The sequence below is a fragment of the Setaria viridis genome, chromosome 9, assembly GCF_005286985.2.
Source record: "Setaria viridis chromosome 9, Setaria_viridis_v4.0, whole genome shotgun sequence".
Taxonomy (NCBI): Eukaryota; Viridiplantae; Streptophyta; class Magnoliopsida; order Poales; family Poaceae; genus Setaria; species Setaria viridis.
In genome coordinates this window covers 44,353,964-44,373,223 of record NC_048271.2, presented here as the reverse complement: position 1 = coordinate 44,373,223, position 19,260 = coordinate 44,353,964, and the positions used below count along the sequence as shown (strand labels likewise).

Below are 19,260 nucleotides of genomic sequence, written 5' to 3'. Positions count from 1 at the left end.
CAGAATGCAGGTTCTCCAATCTCCAGTAGTGTCTCTGACTCTCGGGCGTGTGGAGTTAATGTACACACAAGTGCACGTTCGGTTACAAACCAAACTATAATCAAACATCTTTCTAAAAAGATCTTGAGCCGCTGAAGTGTTCCAAGTTGGCTATTATCGTTTTAGTTTTATACATCCTCTACGCCTTCCGTGCGGCAACAATAAATCACATTACATAGCATTATTTTAGCAGCCACTGATGATATCGCTGGAAGGATATGGAGGTGAAAGTCTTGCTTTGAGGTAAGGCATCATCCCGTATCTATCCAAGAACATATATAAAGTATCAAACTTCGTAATCAGCTAGCAGAGCATAATCAAGATGACGGTATACACCAGTGTTTCAAACTTCTAAAGTTCGCTCTCTTCTTTCTCCCTTCAATGATAACAAAACCCAGTTAATTTTGCTAAAATTTATGACGTGAATGCAGTGCTTTACTTATAGGGTCTACCTTTTAAAGTAGGGTCTAAATTGACTCAGCCGCATTAATATGCACAAAGTAGCTGACTGATATACTGAATTATCTCTAATAGATTTTAGTCCATTTTGCTAAAAAAATTGAGTAGTCCACCTCCCTCCTTGAACAAAATCGAGTCAATCCAACCAAACCAATAGCCTTCGCAGCCCATTTCCCACCAAACCAAATTGCCTAAAAAGAAAAACCAAACTGTGGAAGCCTGGTTTGGCCTGAACTTTATCAGGAACAATGGCGGCCGTGGCGATTTTCAGTTGTTAACGCAGTCAATGCGACTTGGTCGGCAGAAGAACAGAAGGAGCGTAAGACTACAGGTGCTGGGTTTAAAAAATGGGTAGCCTGGATGTTGGGATGAACTAAGCAACGTCAAACATTTTGATCTGGAGGTAGTACTAGTTAACTAGGTCAAGTGTTCTCTTTTTTTTCCCTCTTAAACTTGACCAAAAAATTTGATATACTATCACTCAATATGAGTACAATCGTGACTTCGTGAGCGAGGAACTTCAAACGCAGATCCCCGGTTACCAGGACATTTGTTAGGGTCTGAGTCACAGATAAAACTTGTTCTGGCGCGCCAGCTGCCATCACCAAGAACCAACCCATCGTTACTGCCTATAGAGAAAGAGAAAACGAGTGGAAGCAAACGGGCCTCGCCGTCGCCGAGGTGAACGGGCCAGGCAAGCCAATGTCGAAGTGAGGTCCAGAATAAACTAGGTCCAATATGTAAACTGAATCTACAATGTACTACGAAGTAGTAGCATTGTAACGGGAATTCATTTTCCTTTATGTTCTCCTACCCTTGCTCTGTTCTTCCTATCTCCAATTCAATTCTCTGTTCCTATATCCTGTTGCTGACTTGCTGTGCTACCTGTGGTGCTAACACCGGCGAGGAACGATCAAACCGAAGCAACAGCGGAACGCAAAATTTCGCCAAATCCAAAACCGCTTGACGTGCACAAGACCCACTCCGTCAGAAGAGAGACACCTGAAAGGGCGAAGACGCGCGACGGACTCCTCCCGGTTTGCGGCGCCGAAACGTTGCAAGCAGAGGCGAATCCCGGGCGAGTCGCCGAGTCGGACACGGGACACCGACCAAAACGAACCCGAGCTGGGCTCGGACAGCGCACCGGACACAGGAAAGAAGAAGAGCTCGAGTCCGCGTCCGAGTCCGTCGCCGGCATACTCGGCCTGGCCAATAAAACGGCAGCTACCTGCCCACCACGCCGTCCCATCAAACCAAAGCTGCTCTCAGCGTAATCGAGATCGAGATGGCGCGCATTAAGAACCTGGTGGCGGCGCTCCTGCGTGCCGTCGCCCTCGCGCTCCTTCTCACGTCGTCGTTCTCCGCCGCCCAGCCGATCAAGACCACGCCCACGCTCTGGAGCTTCCATCTTCCGCTGCCCAACGGCGTCACCGGCGCCGAGAGCCTCGCCTTCGACCGCCGGGGCCAGGGGCCCTACGCTGGCGTCTCCGACGGTCGCGTCCTCAAGTGGGGCGGCAGCACCCTCGGCTGGACCACGTTCGCGCACAGCCCCAACTACCGGAAGATCCCGCTGTGCACGGCGTCCGTGGTGCCGTCGGAGGAGACGGAGAGTATCTGCGGGCGTCCGCTGGGGCTCCAGTTCTTCGCCAAGACCGGCGACCTCTACATCGCCGACGCGTACCACGGGCTGATGAAGGTTGGGCCCGATGGCGGCGAGGCGGAGGTATTGGCGACCCAGGCCGACGGCGTGCCATTCCACTTCGTCAACGGGTTGGACGTCGACCAGGCTACCGGCGACGTCTACTTCACCGACAGCAGTATCACGTACCCGCGCCGGTTCAACACGGAGATAATGATGAATGCCGATGCGACGGGGCGGCTGCTAAAGTACGACGCGCGGGCGAAGCAGGTGACCGTGCTCCGGGCCGGCTTGCCGTACCCGAACGGCGTGGCAGTGAGCGGGGACAGGACACACGTGGTGGTAGCGCACACGGTGCCGTGCCAGGCGTTCAGGTACTGGCTCAAGGGCTCCAAGGCCGGGCAGTATGAGCTCATGGCGGACCTGCCGGGGTACCCGGATAATGTGAGGCGCGACGCTAAGGGAGGCTACTGGGTGGCGCTCAACCAGGAGAAGGCGCGGTTCGACGCGGCGGCTCCCGTGAAGCACTTGGTGGGCGTCCGGCTCGGGTCGGACGGCGTGGAGGTGGAGGAGCTTACGGCGGCCAATGGCGTCACGCTTAGCGATGTTGCCGAAAAGGACGGCCAGCTATGGCTGGGATCAGTGGAGCTCGACTACGTCGGCCTAGTTTATTAGGACTTAAGGATCAACTACTACTAATGTATAGATATAATGTAAGGTTAGTCTTGTATAGGTATAATGTAAGGTTAGTCTTAGTGTATAGTTTTATTGTACAGGTACCTGGATTGAGAACTGGGTAACTGTACCAGATCAGTGTCATGGGGATGAAATTTCTCTTTCATCGGATGAAACTCTCTCTATTAATTACCTTGCCAAGTCAGTAATTTTGCTGATATACCATTGAATTTAATGACATGAAACTCCCCATTGAGCCTGGCCTACTAATAACATCATCATTAACATATGGATGGATTGTTAGATATAAGTAGAGAAAGTAGGTTCTAAAAAGGTTTTACATTTCCTAGAGCACCTTGATGCTTACATTAGATGCACAAATTTGTTTATTCTTTTTAAACGTTAATTTTATTCGTTATATACCATTAGGTGGTATCATAGTGTGTTCTGATATCCCGTAATTTTGCACGACCTCTTGTTTGTCATTGTCAGGAACACATATAGACCTCGTGTTCCATTGAGACATCGAGAACAAATTTTTTTTTTATAAGTAGTTCGCAAATAACTAATTGCCCAATCTTAGATCACCGATCTGGAAAAAAATTTCACATGGAAATAACATTGATTTGAGAAAGTTGTCCTGAAAATACCACTAATTTTACTATTGCGGACAAGAGCATGTTACCTGTTTGCCAAATTAATCAGGGGCATATATTACATAAATTTCCCTTCAACCAAGCGTTACACGAAGAGTCGAAGACGACAAGCTAGAAAGGCCGACATCAGTTGACGGGCCTAAACTCGACGCCCTCGACAATGAGCCCGCGCTTCGGGTACCACCCCAGCACCTCGAAGCTCACCACCACCTCCTGGTCGGCCTCCTGCCCGCCGCCGTCGCTGGGCGTGCGCAGCCGCCCCATCTCCATCTCCGACCACCCGTCTTCCCGCAGCCTCGGCCGCCTCGGCGAGTCCTCGCCGGCGCCGCGGGACACGGCCCTGAACTTGCGCGCCTCGGCCTCCTCGGCGGGGTGGAGGCACACGGCGTGACGCGCCCGCGCCGCCGCCACGAGGCCCCCGCCCAGCGCCACGGTCGTCTCCTGGTCCGGGTAGCTCAGGCCGCGGTGCCCCTCCGCCACGCCGTAGACCAGGTACGCGGCGTAGGAGGTCGCCGGCGTGAGCTCGGCGGCCGGGAGCCGGCCGTAGATGTCCAGGGACGAGCACTCCACCAGCTCGGCCACGTCACCGAACCTGTAAACGATCGCAACGCTGATTACAACATGGCTGCCAAATCAGCGAAATCAGGACGGATGAAAGATTAGCAGTACATATTTCATTGACAGAGAAGAAGAGTACAGGAGCTGGCAAAGAAATAAAAGAATTATTTATTGATAGAGATGCAATGATATGACATTGATGTCAACGTCTTCGACGAGAAAATCTTGAGTATGAAAAGACTTTTACCACCAGTGACATCTTGGCATCTAAGCAGCAGCACGGATCAATCGATATCTGCCGGCCGCTATCGAGCTCAGGGTGAGATGACTCATGGGCAGTACAAGCTAAGTAACCGTCCGTCCTGGAAGTTGACCTGCACGAAGCACCGTGCCGTGCGTGGCTTCCACCTGTTATCGCAGCAGCTGCGATTACCCGGCGTTGCCCTGATTCCTACACGGTTTTGTAATTTCTCCTGCACTGGATCCGCTGAAAGAACATTGCAGACTTTGCATGCGACTAGTCAAGGACAGACATGGAAGCAGGGTTTACAGGCAAACTCAGCAGTTCAGCAGTACTGCATGTCTACTCGCCGTACATCACTCAGATCGCCGTACAAGGACCGCATGAACAAGAATGTGATATCACTGACACGGCTACTGTAATATCACTGTGCCGCACTGTATCACGAAGCTAAAAAAAAGAACTCAGATCGCCTGGCTCATGCTTATGTTGGTTTTTTATTTCTTCTGGTATTTGATTCTCTCTCTGTGATTTTTCACAATTGTATTATGTTTCCATTCTTCATAGACTTCCGAGAAGATTGTACCAGCAAATAACCAAAATCTTTCCGCTGGATCTAGTCTAGCTAGGAAGGGAGGAGTGATCGACGAGAAGAACCTGGAGAGCGGGTGTGGCGTCCACCTCCAGCTGAACTCGCCGTCGTCCCATGGCAGGCTCAGCGCCCTCGCCGAAAGCATGTAGCACTTGGCGCCGCTCGCCTTGTCCAGCCACATCCTCTGCAGTGCACGAGGTCTAGCTCATTGTTGCGTACCAAGAAGGCAAGAAGCCAGCACGTGAAATGATTAAAACATCCGAATAAACAATTACCATGCTGCCGTTGCCTTCGCCGTCGACGATGACGGCGGCGTCGCAGAGGCGGAGGTAGGCGTCCTTGCTTGTCTCCGTCGACTTGGCCGGTGGTCCCTGCGGGAGGAGGACGGTGGCGCCGCGGTGGCCGGGCGGGAGGAAGCGGCGCCAGACGTGGTCGGAGTCCGCGGCGGCGCGGAAGGCCGGGGAGACCGCGGCGCAGCGGCAGGCGTCGCGCGGGGACGTGAGCGCGATGGCGTGCGCCAGGCAGACCTCCGGGAGGTCCCCCACCTGGGTGAGGGTGAGCTCGCGGTCTCCGGCCATCGCCGCCGCGCGAACGTACTCCTTCACTTCACGCTTGCGCCGCCGGGTAACCGAAATGGCGAGGCAAGAAGCAAATGTAATGGCGCCGATCGATCTGATATCGCAGTACTGAAGATCTTCTAGTGCTAGGAAGGCATGACGCAGGCTGTTCCTGTGCACCGGCAGGATTGTGCGACTTGTGAGCAGCGTGACGGCAGCACCCGTGTCCCCCGGGCTGTGAGAAAACCACACAGATTCCGTTGCACACCGTCTTGGAAATGTCGCATGAAGCAAAGAAAAAGTGGAGAAATCCATGCCTTCGGAAGTTAGTTTTGTTGTGTGTGTAGACAGACGCCGCAACGTACCACCCCGACCCCCGACCCGGCACCCGCCCGAGCTGGGTGCGGCGCAGGCGCGTGTCCCCTCGGCATGCTCGCCGTGCCAGGGCGGCGCTGGGCTACGCGGGCTCGGGACGGGTCGCAGTGATCCGCGAACCTTGACAGGAAGCGCGCGCAACGTCAATGCATCAACTCATGACGTGGTATTCAGCATAGCATGGTCTGCACTGAATAGAGGAGACGGGAACATGGTATATACTCCGTACTGAATAGTGATGGACATCAATAGGAAATCATCGAAACTTTAATAAATACGAGGATTTGCACAAAGCATCCAGAGCACAAAGGGGATGTAGCTCGGACGAGAGGTACGGGGATCGATACCCCGCATCTCCATTTTTGATATCCTTTTTCGTGCGCTCATTTTCGTCATGTACTTCGTTTGATCGTTGCGCTCGGCCATGCATTTTCCATCTGATTCTGTTTGTTTTCAATTGTTTTTCCACTTCGCCATGCATTTCCCATGTAATTCTATTTTTTTTTCGCTTCGTCAGTTCAGCTCAATTCGAGGAGCGATGAAAGATTCGCAATCAACAGATGCCACAGAGGTATTAAATTCAGACTTACAAACATGACCAAAAAAAAGAATTATCCTAGCACAAAATAACTATAACCAGACAGATATCAGTGTAGCTACATCTAACTTTACTTCACTGTTTTTCCCACTCAAATCGCTCTACAGAAAATCGGTAGCCTTTACATCATTGGACGCCAGCGCCGAACGCTTCTGTGTCACGCGACAAAAATCCAACAAGGATTTACAGGTTTGAATTACCCTCAACATGCACAGTGACGTTGCAATCAGCTTCTATTCTAGTTCCCAAAACACAGTACAAGAAGTCAGCTTCTATTTGAAAAAGAGAAGGATGTGTATCCATCAGTCAGCTCTTAATTTTAAGATTTCCTTTGCTGTTCTCTTCCTAAAATATTCCATGTCTTTCTGCAAAAGAAGCAATTCTTTTGGATAAGTATCATTATGGGTAATCACACCAAAACAAACACATCATTCTTCAATGCTGATGACTAAAACAAGCAGCTTCAGGCAGGCAAAAGAGCACATAGCTAAACCCTAGCAGCCTAGCCTAAGCATGCATACCCACCTGACGAAAAGATAAGCTCAATCCTCTGCTGTGGAAATCAATGTACTTGAGCATAAACATACCACAGTCCCACCTGTTACAACAAAAAGACGCTTCTGTCACATACATTTTCGTCACTTGTTACAATTAAAAATAAATGCTTGAGCAAGCTATAATTATATTATTGGGTCTTCTATCAATCACCATAAATTTCCCTATTAGTACTTGGGTTACAGAAAAAACACTGCCTATGACCATCCATCTAAAAGAAGATTCAGAACAAAGCTGCATGTCTCGTGAAAAACACATTCTGCAGAGGTAGGGAAACATTTTGGCGTACCAGTGGCACTGAACTTACTATTTAACAAATTCAGGAATAAAACATAGAGGCACATGCACCTCAAAGTTTACTCAGCCATGCAAAAAAGAAAAAAAAAGAGAAACCACTTCAAGTTCAAACAATTTATGTGGACAATACTAAAAATGAGAATTTCTCAAAAATGATAAAGCAAAAGTAAAACCCAAAAGGGGAAAAGGTTTTATTCACTTAAAACTAACCTTCTTGTTGCTTCTAACACATATGACCGTAAAGTTAATGTCTAAAGGGTGAGAAAAACTCCTGACTGCATCAACAACTTTTATGTTGATTTTGGGCCAAAACTTATCAGTTTCCATATCTCCATTAGATGCAGGTGGATTCATAAGAATTGTATGTAGGGGTCTATATAGTAGGAGTTATCTAAGTGGGGGAGCCACATACTAACTAGTCCACTGATTGGTACATGATTTGCGAAGGAAAATTATTAGTATAAACAAGGCATACCCATTCTGTTGTAAAGGAATATCATCAACTATATCTTCTTGCCACGAACTAGTGTCAATTACTTCGTTACTTTTGTCTTTCACTTCCTCTGCAATATATCGAGCCTGCATGTGGAAAACACATGTATATCACCATTAACTCATTAAGTCCCATTTAATGTAAAAGCATCTGCACTTACGATATTAAACAACCTACCAACATACCCAGCTAATTCTAATTGTTTGCTTTCATTTAGAGTAGACTGGGTTAGAGAACAAGGACTAGAGGTCCCAAGGACCATGTGAAAGTGCAGAACATATATGCCAAAGTCCACATTCATCTAGTTTTGTATTTCACCAATCCTAACGAGAATTGGAAAGGTATATCAATAAAAATACATGCTCACATAAAAGGAGTAAATAGTTCTGCAGTTAACAACGTTTCTAAAAAGTTAGCATGCAAAAATAAGAGCAAATGGCCATAGTTTTCTAGCTGCCAAAGCTGGAATTTAATTTTTTTTTAGGTCAACTTTTACTCTGGACACATCACATATACTTACCAGCATGTTTAGTACATTATGATCCATGCCGCCAAGAGAATCAAGGTACTGAAATGTATTTTTCTTCATGTTTATAATTGCTAAACACCAGTGCACATCTTTATGCACCGGGACAAAGATCTACAATGAAATTAAGAAAGCACCTTGAGAAAAAGCAAAGCCAAAGAGAAAAGGATGGAAACAGCTAACGATATAAAGAATAAAGAATGCAACATTCACTTTACTTTATTGCATTCAATGAGGTCATATCCCAACTTCCTACGGGTAGTCCACCTTTTGACAGATTTGTAGTCATAACCATTTTTTCCGCAAGCAAGCTGAGCAACAATTCAGGAAGTCAATGAGGATGTTCATATGGTAATAATTATTTTTCTTGTAAATGAAAACCAAAGGCATAAATGCAACACTAAAGTCCGCGTCTGTCAGTGAAAAGGTAGCAAAGACACTAATTTCACTACATACAATTAGGCTACACCCAACTAACAAAAAGAAAGAAAATGAAATGAAGTGAGAATAGCATGAACAGAGTCGGTCAAATATATATGTAAACATTAGCACACTAAGGTGCAAATCAAGTAATAATACAACCTAAGGTGTTTGAAAAAAATAATACAATCTACGGGAACCAAGAAAACAAACTCCACAGAAATGAAGGAGTGCAGTAGCTAATTCTGGTGTCTACAAACGTATGTCATGCAATCAAATTTTGCCAATTGTAATTACAATATACCATTGCAGACTGATCGCATTAAAATTGTAGCAGTAAATTTATTTGCCTAAAGAGTACTGCCATAGTATGTATTAACTGATATAGAATTATACAGGATTAGCAGTGCTACAATATTCACACATAAACAAATGCTCGACGTGATACATGAACATAAACTACTACAGAACTAAAGTATCATTCAAATGTTCATCATAACATATAAATTTCTTACAAGACCCAATGCAGAAAATCCAAATCAACATTGACTAGTTACTAAAGAAACAAAACAAAAGAACTGCTTCAGGGAGAATATATGCAAAAAGGACAAAATTTTAGTACAGAAAAGCGATGTGAACATCCTGCAGATGCAATAGTTGAAGAATAAAGAAGCATACAATCTAACCTTCTTATAAAAGAATGTATTAAAGAAATGGCATTTCAGAAACCTTTTCGGCTCTCTTTTTTCCCTCTCCTTCAACAATTCAAGGTAGAGGTTAATAACCTACAAGAGAAATATTTATCATCATCATGTACGCAAAAATGTAGTAACTGACCTTTGTAAAAGATAGAATCAGCGAAGTCTGTTTAGCATACTCAGCAAGAGTATTACCTCATCATTTAACCAGCGACCGGGTATCAAGCACTGGAATTTCTCTTTGCTAACCTCAATGTTCGATGGTTCATGCAGCACTAGGACTTTGCTACTGATACGGGAAAACAAGGCGCTCAATTAAGCTTATATGGTATATAGAAAGCTTTAATGACATGCAAGCAGGGCAGTCAAAAGTACCTTGGACCTCTAGCATGGAAACAGTCACGAACTTCCTTTTCCTCCTCATCAGTGAGAGGTTTAAATAGTTCAGATAAATCCTAGAATAGTGAAAGATGAACGCAACAAACCAACAGTTAGATAGAGCCTAGAAAATTGGTGCAGGGTGGTCATTAAACATGTGCATAAAATGGGAAAGTAGCTCTTTGGACAGGCATGTAGCTTTTATCCCAGTTTTTTCTTAAAAAACACCCGTGCCTCTACTAAGTTTTTTGTCAATTAAAATTTCTTAAAAGATGGCTTAATCCCTTTTATATGTAGTTCGCTATATAAATGTTCTTATTTTTTCCTCTGACCTGCAAATATCTCAAATATCACTATATAGTAAATTTGGTGTTGTTTTGGTGAAAAAAGCGCTAATAAATTCTGCCCCTGTACTGTACATAATTCAAAACGACCCCTTTTTAAAATTGGGTGAAGTTAGCAGAGCCAAAATGCTAATGCAAGGCAGGAATGTTGAAGTTTCCAACTCGACACAATTTGAAAACAACCCGCTTAAGAATATTCTGTTCCAGAGCACAGATTCCATGAAAGCCCTATTAATTCAGTGCAAGACGCAAACTTGATCCCTGATTTTTCTCCAATCCACCGAGCATGATAATAGCAAAGAAGAGGAAGATAAAGAAAGGATCAAATTACCTCCTCAGCAGCCTTGTATGGCTTCCGTATGTCAGCAAGCCTTTCCTCTTCGAGCCTCACCTTGATCCCTCTCTCCTCCAACCTATTGTCATTCCGTCTCGCCTCCCCCAGCGCCTTCTTGTAGAACGGCTCGCTCTTCTGCCGCTGTGAACCCTTCACCGCCTCCAAGGCGGCCTTCCTCGACCAATCCTTAGTCGTCCGGCCCAGCAAGTGCTGCCCCGTCCCGGTCTCCTCATCCGTAATCACCGTGAGATCCCGCGACCGCGCATCGCACCATCCCTTGTAAAACCCCAACCCATCGTCCTTGGGCCGCCGGCCGCCGAAGAGGCCGGAAATAAAGTTGCCCATGTCAAATGCGAAGAAATTCTCTGGCAGGAGCGGGGAGAAGGGCCAGCGGCGGCGGCGCTGACTTGGGCGGCCGTGGCTCTGTGGGGCGTCGAAGCGGCGGGGCAGGGGGGAGGCGTCGAAGCGGCGTTTGCGGCGCTCGGGTAAGAGGTCGGGAGTGGCGGGGTTCATGGCAGGGAGGAGGGGGCTATGGCCATAGGAGGTGGTGGCTACGAGGGGAGCATGCCCGGAGCGCAAACCCTAGCAGGGGTTTGGTTTGGTTTGAGCTCGCGGGGGAGGGGAGGGGAGAAGGCGACCGGCGGGGCGGGGTGGGGGGGGGGGGGGGTGGGGGGGGGGGGAGGAACGGAGGGGACGGCGGCCCGATGATCCTTTAGTCCTTTTCCCTCGAAGAGATTGAGAAATTGCAAATAGATCCTCGACCGAGAGGTGAGAAGAAAGTTTTTGCTTCACGGCCCGTTAGGCCCGGCCCATGTATAGCCTCACGTGACTCTCACGTGCCGATCGCGCACCACCGGATGGAGCGGGCACGTATAAATAGCCACGCCGCAACGGCTCGTTCCCTTTTTCCCTTCCCCCTCCTCTGCACCGGGCGCCGCTAGGGTTTCGCCGCCATGGTAAGTGCGAAGTCCCGTCCTCTTTACCTGGGGCCGAAATCCTCCCAGTTTCCGCTCCAATCCGCCCCGAAACATGATGAATGCATTGGTTCCTCTCAATTTTTTGGTTGATTTTTCCCGATATTTTGCTGAATTTTCCTGTGCTGGGGATCGCGCTGCAGCCGCAGGGAGACTACATAGAGCTGCATCAGAAGCGCCATGGGCGGCGGCCTGACTATGAGGAGCGGAAGCGCAAGCGCCAGGCGCGCGAGGTGCACAAGAACTCGAAGCAGGCCCAGAAGGTGGGTAGCGGGTGGGCCCCAATCGGAGGAATTGTGCCACTCTTCTGTCATTCTTTTGGTATTCTGTTTTTTACTGGGATTGTGTTGCTGATGCTCGCGCTTGTGTTTGTTTAATTTCGTGGTGGTACAGCTGCTTGGTGCCAAGGGCAAGAGGTTTGCTAAGAAGCGGTATGCCGAGAAGGCGCAGATGAAGAAGACGTAAGTGGTCCTCCTATCTTCTCCCCTAAATATGAATAGGGAGTGAAACCTAAGAGGGATTACTAAGATGAGCATTAAGTTTCTGCGCAGCAATTTCCAAAATGTTTAATCCATTAAATTCAATGTGCACCTAAAGCACATGTCATTTGAATACATATATACTTCTAGTTTTGCGTAGGTGCTCCTGATTACTGGAATTTAAACGTGATTGATGATTTCATATTCTGTTTGGAAACTCAAACTGTAATTGTGGACCTAGACTCATTATCTGTAGGTACTAATTTGTATGTGCGCAGTATTTAGGCTGCAGAGATAGGTTGCTTTTTTATGTTGTTTCTGATTGTGTAAATTATATGGCGTGTTTCTACTTTAAAATGATGTAACTCACAATGCTGGCTATATGATGTGCTTATTGGTGACAAATTTCTGCAGTCTGAAAATGCACGATGAGTCAACTAATAGAGATAAGGTTGAGGATGTTCAGGAAGGAGCTCTCCCACCATATCTACTTGATCGTGATCAGACACAACGAGCAAAGGTAATTGCATCATCCTTGTATTACTCTTGCATTCACTTTTAAGAAGTATACCTGACCACTTCTATTTTATGGCATGCAGGTTCTTAGTAACACTATTAAGCAAAAGAGGAAGGAGAAAGCTGGTAAATGGGATGTTCCTTTGCCAAAGGTCAGTTTTCTAAAGAGCACCACCTACTTTTCAATGACCAAGATAGTCTTGTGCAAAATCTTAAAGCAATGAAGCATCTAGATAGTTAAAAGAATACAAGCAGCCTGCAATTCCTTTATTGACTAACGGCAATTTAATCTAATGTCTCTTCAGGTTAGACCTGTGGCAGAAGAAGAGATGTTCAAAGTTCTTCGGACTGGCAAACGGAAAAGTAAGTATTGCTGTATTGGAAGAATTATTCTTAACTTCGTATGGCTGATGGCTGATGAACTTTGCTAATGTCTGCAAAAGATTAATCATGTGTCGAGTAACTTTTATGAAGTTTTCTTGTAATCTTTTTGAGCATCTGTATGGTTTCCATATCATTTCCTTCCACAACAAAGTGCATTCTGGAAGGGGAAAAATTCCTATGGGTGAATATTAATCTCGACTAGCTAAATTAACAATAACGCATGCTCACTTGGCCTGTAATATCTACACTAAACATGGTAGGCGATCATCTCTTCCCGAAACTATTAGTAAGCACTATCATTTCTAGAGTTGTAACCCTGCAACCAATTTTCATTTGGACTCTGCCATGCTGAACCAACATGAAAACTCAAAGAAAATATGATGATTTTGAAACTATGGTAATGGAAAACTAAATAATGTTTGTGAACCTATTTTCATGTACAGCTAAGCAGTGGAAGAGAATGGTCACAAAAGCAACATTTGTTGGATCTGGATTTACAAGGAAGCCCCCAAAGTATGAGCGGTTCATCCGGCCAACTGGCTTGCGTTTCACCAAAGCTCATGTGACCCATCCTGAATTGAAGTGCACGTTTAATCTTGACATTATCTCAGTAAAGAAAAATCCTAATGGTCCAATGTATACATCTCTTGGTGTTATGACAAGGGGTACCATCATTGAGGTATGTCGTGCATTTTGCTTAGTTCATGGATCAGCATTGCACTAAATCATGGTGTTACAATTGTTCTTTAGTTGCACATGCCTAGCTTACAGAATCAACTTTCAGGTTAATGTGAGTGAACTTGGTCTTGTGACTCCTGCTGGAAAAGTTGTCTGGGGTAAGATATCATTTGCTGTGATCTGTTTATTTTTTGCGTTACCTTGTCAGCTTCGATAATCGCTGTTTGCCATGGTGCAGGTAAATACGCTCAAGTTACTAACAATCCAGAGAATGATGGTTGCATCAATGCAGTCCTACTAGTGTAGAACCAACCTCTGTTCTGTTATACGTGATGGTGAACCTCTAAACGCATCTGAGCTGCTGTGGTCTTATGGATAAAATTTTTGTGGTGTAATACTATGGAACTGTGTTGTACTTGCACTGTTGCCTTCCTGCTTACAGTAACAGAGTTTAGTGAAACAGTAAGGAAAAGAATTCTGGTCGGTTTGATTTGGGCTGAACAACGAACTTTACGTGTCCAAATGCCTTTGTAGCAAACTGGATGTTTGATCAAGGTTATGCGTAGGGTCCTTTATATCTTGAGAGCGTAGGGTCCTTTATATCTCAATAGTTGAAATTCATAACGAATTCCAGAATCTGTTAAAGGCCCACCTCATAGGAGTCTGACATTTGAGATGTCTTTGGGCCAAGGAACGGCCCAGTCCTCGTCTTCTATACTGAGATCAAACGAGTTTCTTTCGTTATTCGAGTCGCAATTGCATCTTCCGCACTAACGTGTGCTACTCGGAATCCTACTAGCAACGAGTACGAAGCATCGGCATACCTGAGGTAGAGTTTTGTTCGGTGAGTGATCTGCGCAATTTTTTTTATGTTAGTTATTGGCTACAGAATCATGACCATAAGAAATGTACATTAGAACGCGAATTAAGCTGCAGCTTTCTTGTATCACCAAATCACCAATATAGTTTTTTTAGTTTAATCACCAATATAATGACCGTTGTTGGCTAAACGTTTTAGAGTTCGACAAAATTCGTGCGTGCTTTACATTAGAGGGAGAGGGAGAGCAACATGGAAAAATCACATGTGCATGTGGCCATACACAGTTCAACTTGCGTTGAGATTAGTGAGGTAGGTGGAAAGAATCATGGTAGATTGAATATTCATGCATCAAGATCCGTGCAGCAGGAGGAGGATCAATGGCCATGATAACTCGTGTGTGTGCATGTACATGTGGAGCTGATTTTTTGGGGAGAGAGAGAGTTGCATGCACAAATTTGTCGTCGGAGGAGCGTCGGAGCACATGGAAGAATAAAGGAGGGCGCATGTGAGAAGGTGGGTGAGAAGGCCTGTTCGCTTCAGCTTATAAGCCGGCTGAAAAGCTGAAACGGCTGATTTGTTGTGAGAGGAAAATACTGTTTGATGGCTGATAAGCCGGTTGAATAACGACCGGGGAATTGATTTTTCGCATGCAGTGGCCGGCCTGCCCATGCACGGTTTGGCTCAGCATGTTTAGACCCCGTCCGGTGAAGCACGAAGCGTAATAATGTCAGGACGGACTAGCCCACGGGCTAACACAGTAGCTCACGCTCAGCACTAAGGGCTATTAGTCGTGCCGGGCCTTCCTGTGGCCCGAAGGTACACCATGGCACAGCCAATCCGGCTCAACCATAAAAAAACCTTTACCAAATTAGATTTTCAAAGGCAAAAAATTAGAGTCATTATACAAACACATATACATATATATTTAGCATATACAAAAATACAACTAGATTATGAAAAGCATTCACGAATACATTCAAAAGACTTGCGGGCCGTAATGGGCTAGGCCGTTAAATGTACCTCTAGCGAGCCTTAGCGGGCTGCCCATTAATCGTGTTGGGCCAAGCAAGTCCACGGGCTGACGCAGCGGCCTAGGCCTGGTACTAAGCACGAGTCGAGCCACCATGGGCACGGAGAAGGCCGTGCCGGCCGAACTTGTACAAGGCTAAATTTTCATGACGTGGGCCGGCCCACGGGCCTCGTGCCTTATGGCCAAACTATACGATGTAGCTTGCTAGGTGGCAACATGAGGGATGTACGGGGTGGCGCAGAGCACCAGCGGCGTGTGGCGGTGGATGCCGAGCACAGGCGCCTCCTCCATGTCGACCTTCTTGACGTCCTCCGGCAGCGACAAGTTGAAGTGGTAGAGAAGCCCGACGAGGGCGAGCTCCATGCTGGTGAGCCCGTAGTTGAAGCCGGGGCACATCCGGCAGCCGGAGCTGAAGGCCAGGAACTTGTAATTGCAGCTGGTGAAGTCGCCCCGCCGTCCTCAAACCGCTTTGGCATGAACTCGTGTTGACATCAGTTTTTGACCAGAGTCAACCGCTGTGGATAAGATTCTAACAGCCGATGAAGGAGAGAGAAAAGGGCCACCGATGAAGCCACGTTGACCAAGACTGACCGCTGTTGACCATGATTTCGGGAACCAATGGAAGACTAACGGGCCTAGTCCGAAGTAGAATCAACTCCACCAAATAAAATAAAGCGTGGAGATTTATATTTAGTAGTTTTTAGGAATAGTTATAATAGTCATGTCATAATCGAGTAGGATTTTAGCTTGCTCCAAGTATAAATTCGTGAGCCTTGTAAAATCAATCAATCAATCAATACAACCTTTCAGCGCCACGCCACCAAAACCCTAGGAGTAGGAGTAGAGTAGATTTGATGAGTTCCTTCTAGCACGCAAGGTTGCATCGGCTTTAATCTTAGGCGAGCTTGTAAGTACCGTCACCCAGTCATTACAACCTCTATCAGAACTTTCTAAGTTAAGTCTTATATTCTGATATTGTTGTGTGGCTAGTTATCGAGTTATCTTAGATTGCAAGTAGAACTTTCTAGGCTTTGTCCAATATTTTGCTTATTTTTGATGTTGCTCAAGTTATCGATCGGCTCCCTTGTCTTGTTTAAACGTTCATAGTTATCAGATCGTATCGGCTGGTAGATTTTGCATGCTTTTACTGCTTTATATATTCTAGGTTTGATAGATCTTTACCCCGCCCCTCGTATTGTTAACTGTTAGACCTTTGATGTTAGCGTGCTACCATTGAGAGCTGATGCTTCGGTCGGGTCTTATTCGTATCTGACGGAAGTATGGTGACATCATTGAGCCGATAGGGGCGCATGCGAGGCCTTGCTGCCGCGAGCCTGTCTGTTAAGATTAACGGGTTAAAGTTAATACCCTCTCACTATGTTACCTTGTCTAAGTTCAATTACACGGTCAAGATATTGATTAGACTTTGTTACCTTAATAGGCTTATAAGCGGTAGGCAAGAGGTTTTTGGTGATTGTGCTCTAGTCTTTTTTGTTATCAGATCGAGGTTAATGCCCTCTCATTCGTGTTATCTTGTCTAAATTCAATACACTTGTCAAGATATTAATTAAGATGTGATAATGTATCTGGCTTGTTTACAGTCAGCATCGGCTGGTCCTTGTTGCTATGTTGTAATCTTTTAAGTTAGTAAATTTATGCTAATGGTCTCTCATTCGTGTTGCCTTGTCTGAGTTCAATACACTTATAAAGATATTGGCTAGATCTGTTAGCTTATTTGATAAGCATGTGGTTAACAAGAGCTCCCCTTCTATGGCTGTTGTGTTACAATGCTTTATCTTTTTCCGTCGGCTGACATAGCCGATGGTACATGCCATTAATATTTTATTTACACCAAATACTTATATAAATATCTATCTGTTATAATGTTTATTTCAAGAACACCTACCCATGAGTTCGAAAGGCTTCGCCGCCGATCGGTTCAGGAATTTAATGTTTACCTTGTCAATTTTCAGATCAAATTGACTGGCGCGCCTTGCACCAGTCGCGAGTCGATTTGGAGCCTGCACTAGTTAAACAAAGCTCCCATATCATCCGTGTTGTTCGATGCAGAAGCGTGCAGATTTTGGGTCACCAACTCACCGACGTCCTTCGGGGTCGCGGCCGATAGCCCACGCGGGATCGTGTAGCCGCCCAGCTCGCACGCCTCGATGGTCTCCCGGGGCACCAGCAGCGGCGTCGGCGGGTGCAGCCGCAGCGCCTCCTTGATCACCAGCTTCATGTACCGGAGGTTGCTCGCCTGCAGGTCTCCCTCCGTCACCGCCGCCTTCCCCCGGAACGCCTCCTGATCTGCCCCTTCAGCTTCTCCATCACCGCCGGGTTCCGCATCAGCTCCGACATACCCCACTCCATGGTCGACCCCGACGTCCCCGTCCGACCCGCGAACATGTCCAGTATGATGGCCTTGATGACGCTGTTGGTGAGATGGAAGCTGAAGCCGCCCTTCTCCTGAAGGCCGATGAGCACGTCGACGTCCTTGGCGGCGGCGCCGCTCTCGATCTTCACGTCGCGGGCGGCCTGCGCTCCTCGATGATCTCCTGGAGGCTGGAGGATGGTGTCCACGGTCCTGTGGATCTCCTTGAGGCTGCGCGTCATGCCGGTGAGCCTGGCCAGCACGGTGGTGCACGTCGGGAACAGGTCCGGGATGTTGAAGCCGCTGGAGAGGCCCACGACGGCCATGGTCGCCGCCAGGAACTCCGCCGCGTTCTCCCGCTTCTTCCCGAACGCGGCCCGGGACACGACGCTGTTGGTGATGCTGTGGAACATGGCGCTCAGGTTCACCGGCGCCGACGGCCCCGCCGCGCGGATCGCCTCCACCTTCCGCATCACCTGCATATAGTATATATGCATGGGCGTGAACACGTCTGCATAATGCATACTACAGCAAAATTACTGCAGTTCCTGTTCTTCATTCATTATCCTGTTTCTTTATCTGTTTCCTTTCGCCTTTAAATTGAAAAGTCACTTTTGTTTGATGTACTTTAGTCTGTCCACGTCAGAATCATTACGTACAACCCGTGTTTGGTGACTGTGCAGTCATCATCATAATTATAGTTCTATTTGTGGCAATTTTTTCTGTTCCCTATTATGCAACCATGCATTTGTTAATTATTACGCCGCAATGCATGGACATTGCTGCTTAGTGCTCACCTCGTCCTCCCTGATGTGTCGGAAGGAGAGGACGCGCTTGGGGCTGAGGATCTCGGCGGCGCAGAGCTGGCGGAGCTTGCGCCACAGCGCCAGTAGTCGCCGGAGGGGGCGAAGAGGATGTCGGCCCACTCGTAGCCGACGATCTCCCCGGCGAGGAGCTTGGGCCGGGTGGCGAAGTTGGCGTCGTGGGTCTTGAGCACGGCGCGCGCCGCCTCCCTGGACGACGCCACCACGAGCGGCGTCTGGCCCAGCTGCAGCAGCATCAGCGGGCCGTGGGCCGCCGCCAGGTCCCGCAGCGCGCGGTGGGGCAGCACGTTCACGAGGTGGTGCATGCTGCCGACCACCGGCAGCTTCCAGGGGCCCGGCGGCAGCGGCGGCGCCGCCGCCCCCGGCTTCTTCAGGGCCAGCTTCGCCAGCTGCAGCAGCGCCACGGCGACCACGGAGAGGAGCAGCGACTGGTACAAGTACTCGTCCATGGCTACACCTCCCGGCTAGTGCTTGCTAGTAGTCTTGTACTGCTTGCTTGCTTGGTGCTGCTAGCTCCCTCGGTGGTGGCGGGTATATATAGCACCAACGAGGGGGCAGCAAGGCAACGCCCACTCTATCGGCCATCGACCACGCAAATCTTGATGCCGTCGTGTTCGGGAAAAAAATATTGGAGGAATTGTAGAGTGCTCAAAAACAAAAAGAAAGAGAGCCGTCCATCCAGCAAAATCTAAGTCGTCCATCCAGCAAAATCCAACGGTGAAAATAAAGAAAAGAAAGTACCATAAAATA

General features: G+C 47.4%; 4 protein-coding genes and 1 pseudogene across 5 annotated transcripts; 2 read left to right on the top strand and 3 right to left on the bottom strand.

Annotated features, from left to right (window-relative positions):
• Positions 1 to 1,783: 1,783 nt before the first annotated feature.
• Positions 1,784 to 3,039, top strand: LOC117835716 (protein STRICTOSIDINE SYNTHASE-LIKE 10). The gene has a single exon (XM_034715052.2). It carries the CDS (start codon positions 1,784 to 1,786, stop codon positions 2,810 to 2,812), a length of 1,029 nt encoding a protein of 342 aa, XP_034570943.1. The 3' UTR covers positions 2,813 to 3,039.
• Positions 3,040 to 3,387: 348 nt separating this feature from the next.
• LOC117837346 (putative F-box protein PP2-B8) lies at positions 3,388 to 5,855 on the bottom strand. Its single transcript, XM_034716955.2, has 3 exons — positions 5,135 to 5,855; positions 4,925 to 5,043; positions 3,388 to 4,060 (listed from the first exon to the last, which is right to left on the bottom strand). Exons 1-3 carry the CDS (start codon positions 5,729 to 5,731, stop codon positions 3,595 to 3,597), a joined length of 1,182 nt encoding a protein of 393 aa, XP_034572846.1. The 5' UTR covers positions 5,732 to 5,855; the 3' UTR covers positions 3,388 to 3,594.
• A 453-nt stretch (positions 5,856 to 6,308) lies between these two features.
• Positions 6,309 to 11,079, bottom strand: LOC117840503 (putative ubiquitin-like-specific protease 1B). Of its 2 annotated transcripts, none has more exons than XM_034721013.2 (9): positions 10,432 to 11,079; positions 9,754 to 9,833; positions 9,574 to 9,667; positions 9,367 to 9,465; positions 8,479 to 8,571; positions 8,255 to 8,374; positions 7,717 to 7,820; positions 6,915 to 6,987; positions 6,309 to 6,754 (listed from the first exon to the last, which is right to left on the bottom strand). In XM_034721013.2, the coding sequence occupies exons 1-9, from the start codon at positions 10,945 to 10,947 to the stop codon at positions 6,692 to 6,694; spliced, it is 1,242 nt and encodes a 413-aa protein (XP_034576904.1). In that variant the 5' UTR covers positions 10,948 to 11,079; the 3' UTR covers positions 6,309 to 6,691. The 2 variants fall into 2 exon arrangements, with proteins under 2 accessions (XP_034576904.1, XP_034576905.1); XM_034721014.2 differs by having other exon boundaries at positions 9,574 to 9,664.
• Positions 11,080 to 11,234: 155 nt separating this feature from the next.
• Positions 11,235 to 13,988, top strand: LOC117835071 (uncharacterized). The gene is made up of 9 exons (XM_034714431.2): positions 11,235 to 11,390; positions 11,552 to 11,671; positions 11,802 to 11,869; positions 12,302 to 12,407; positions 12,487 to 12,555; positions 12,709 to 12,766; positions 13,231 to 13,466; positions 13,572 to 13,623; positions 13,704 to 13,988. Exons 1-9 carry the CDS (start codon positions 11,388 to 11,390, stop codon positions 13,769 to 13,771), a joined length of 780 nt encoding a protein of 259 aa, XP_034570322.1. The 5' UTR covers positions 11,235 to 11,387; the 3' UTR covers positions 13,772 to 13,988.
• Positions 13,989 to 15,321: 1,333 nt separating this feature from the next.
• LOC117841002 (premnaspirodiene oxygenase-like) lies at positions 15,322 to 18,966 on the bottom strand (annotated as a pseudogene).
• Between the last annotated feature and the right edge of the window lie 294 nt (positions 18,967 to 19,260).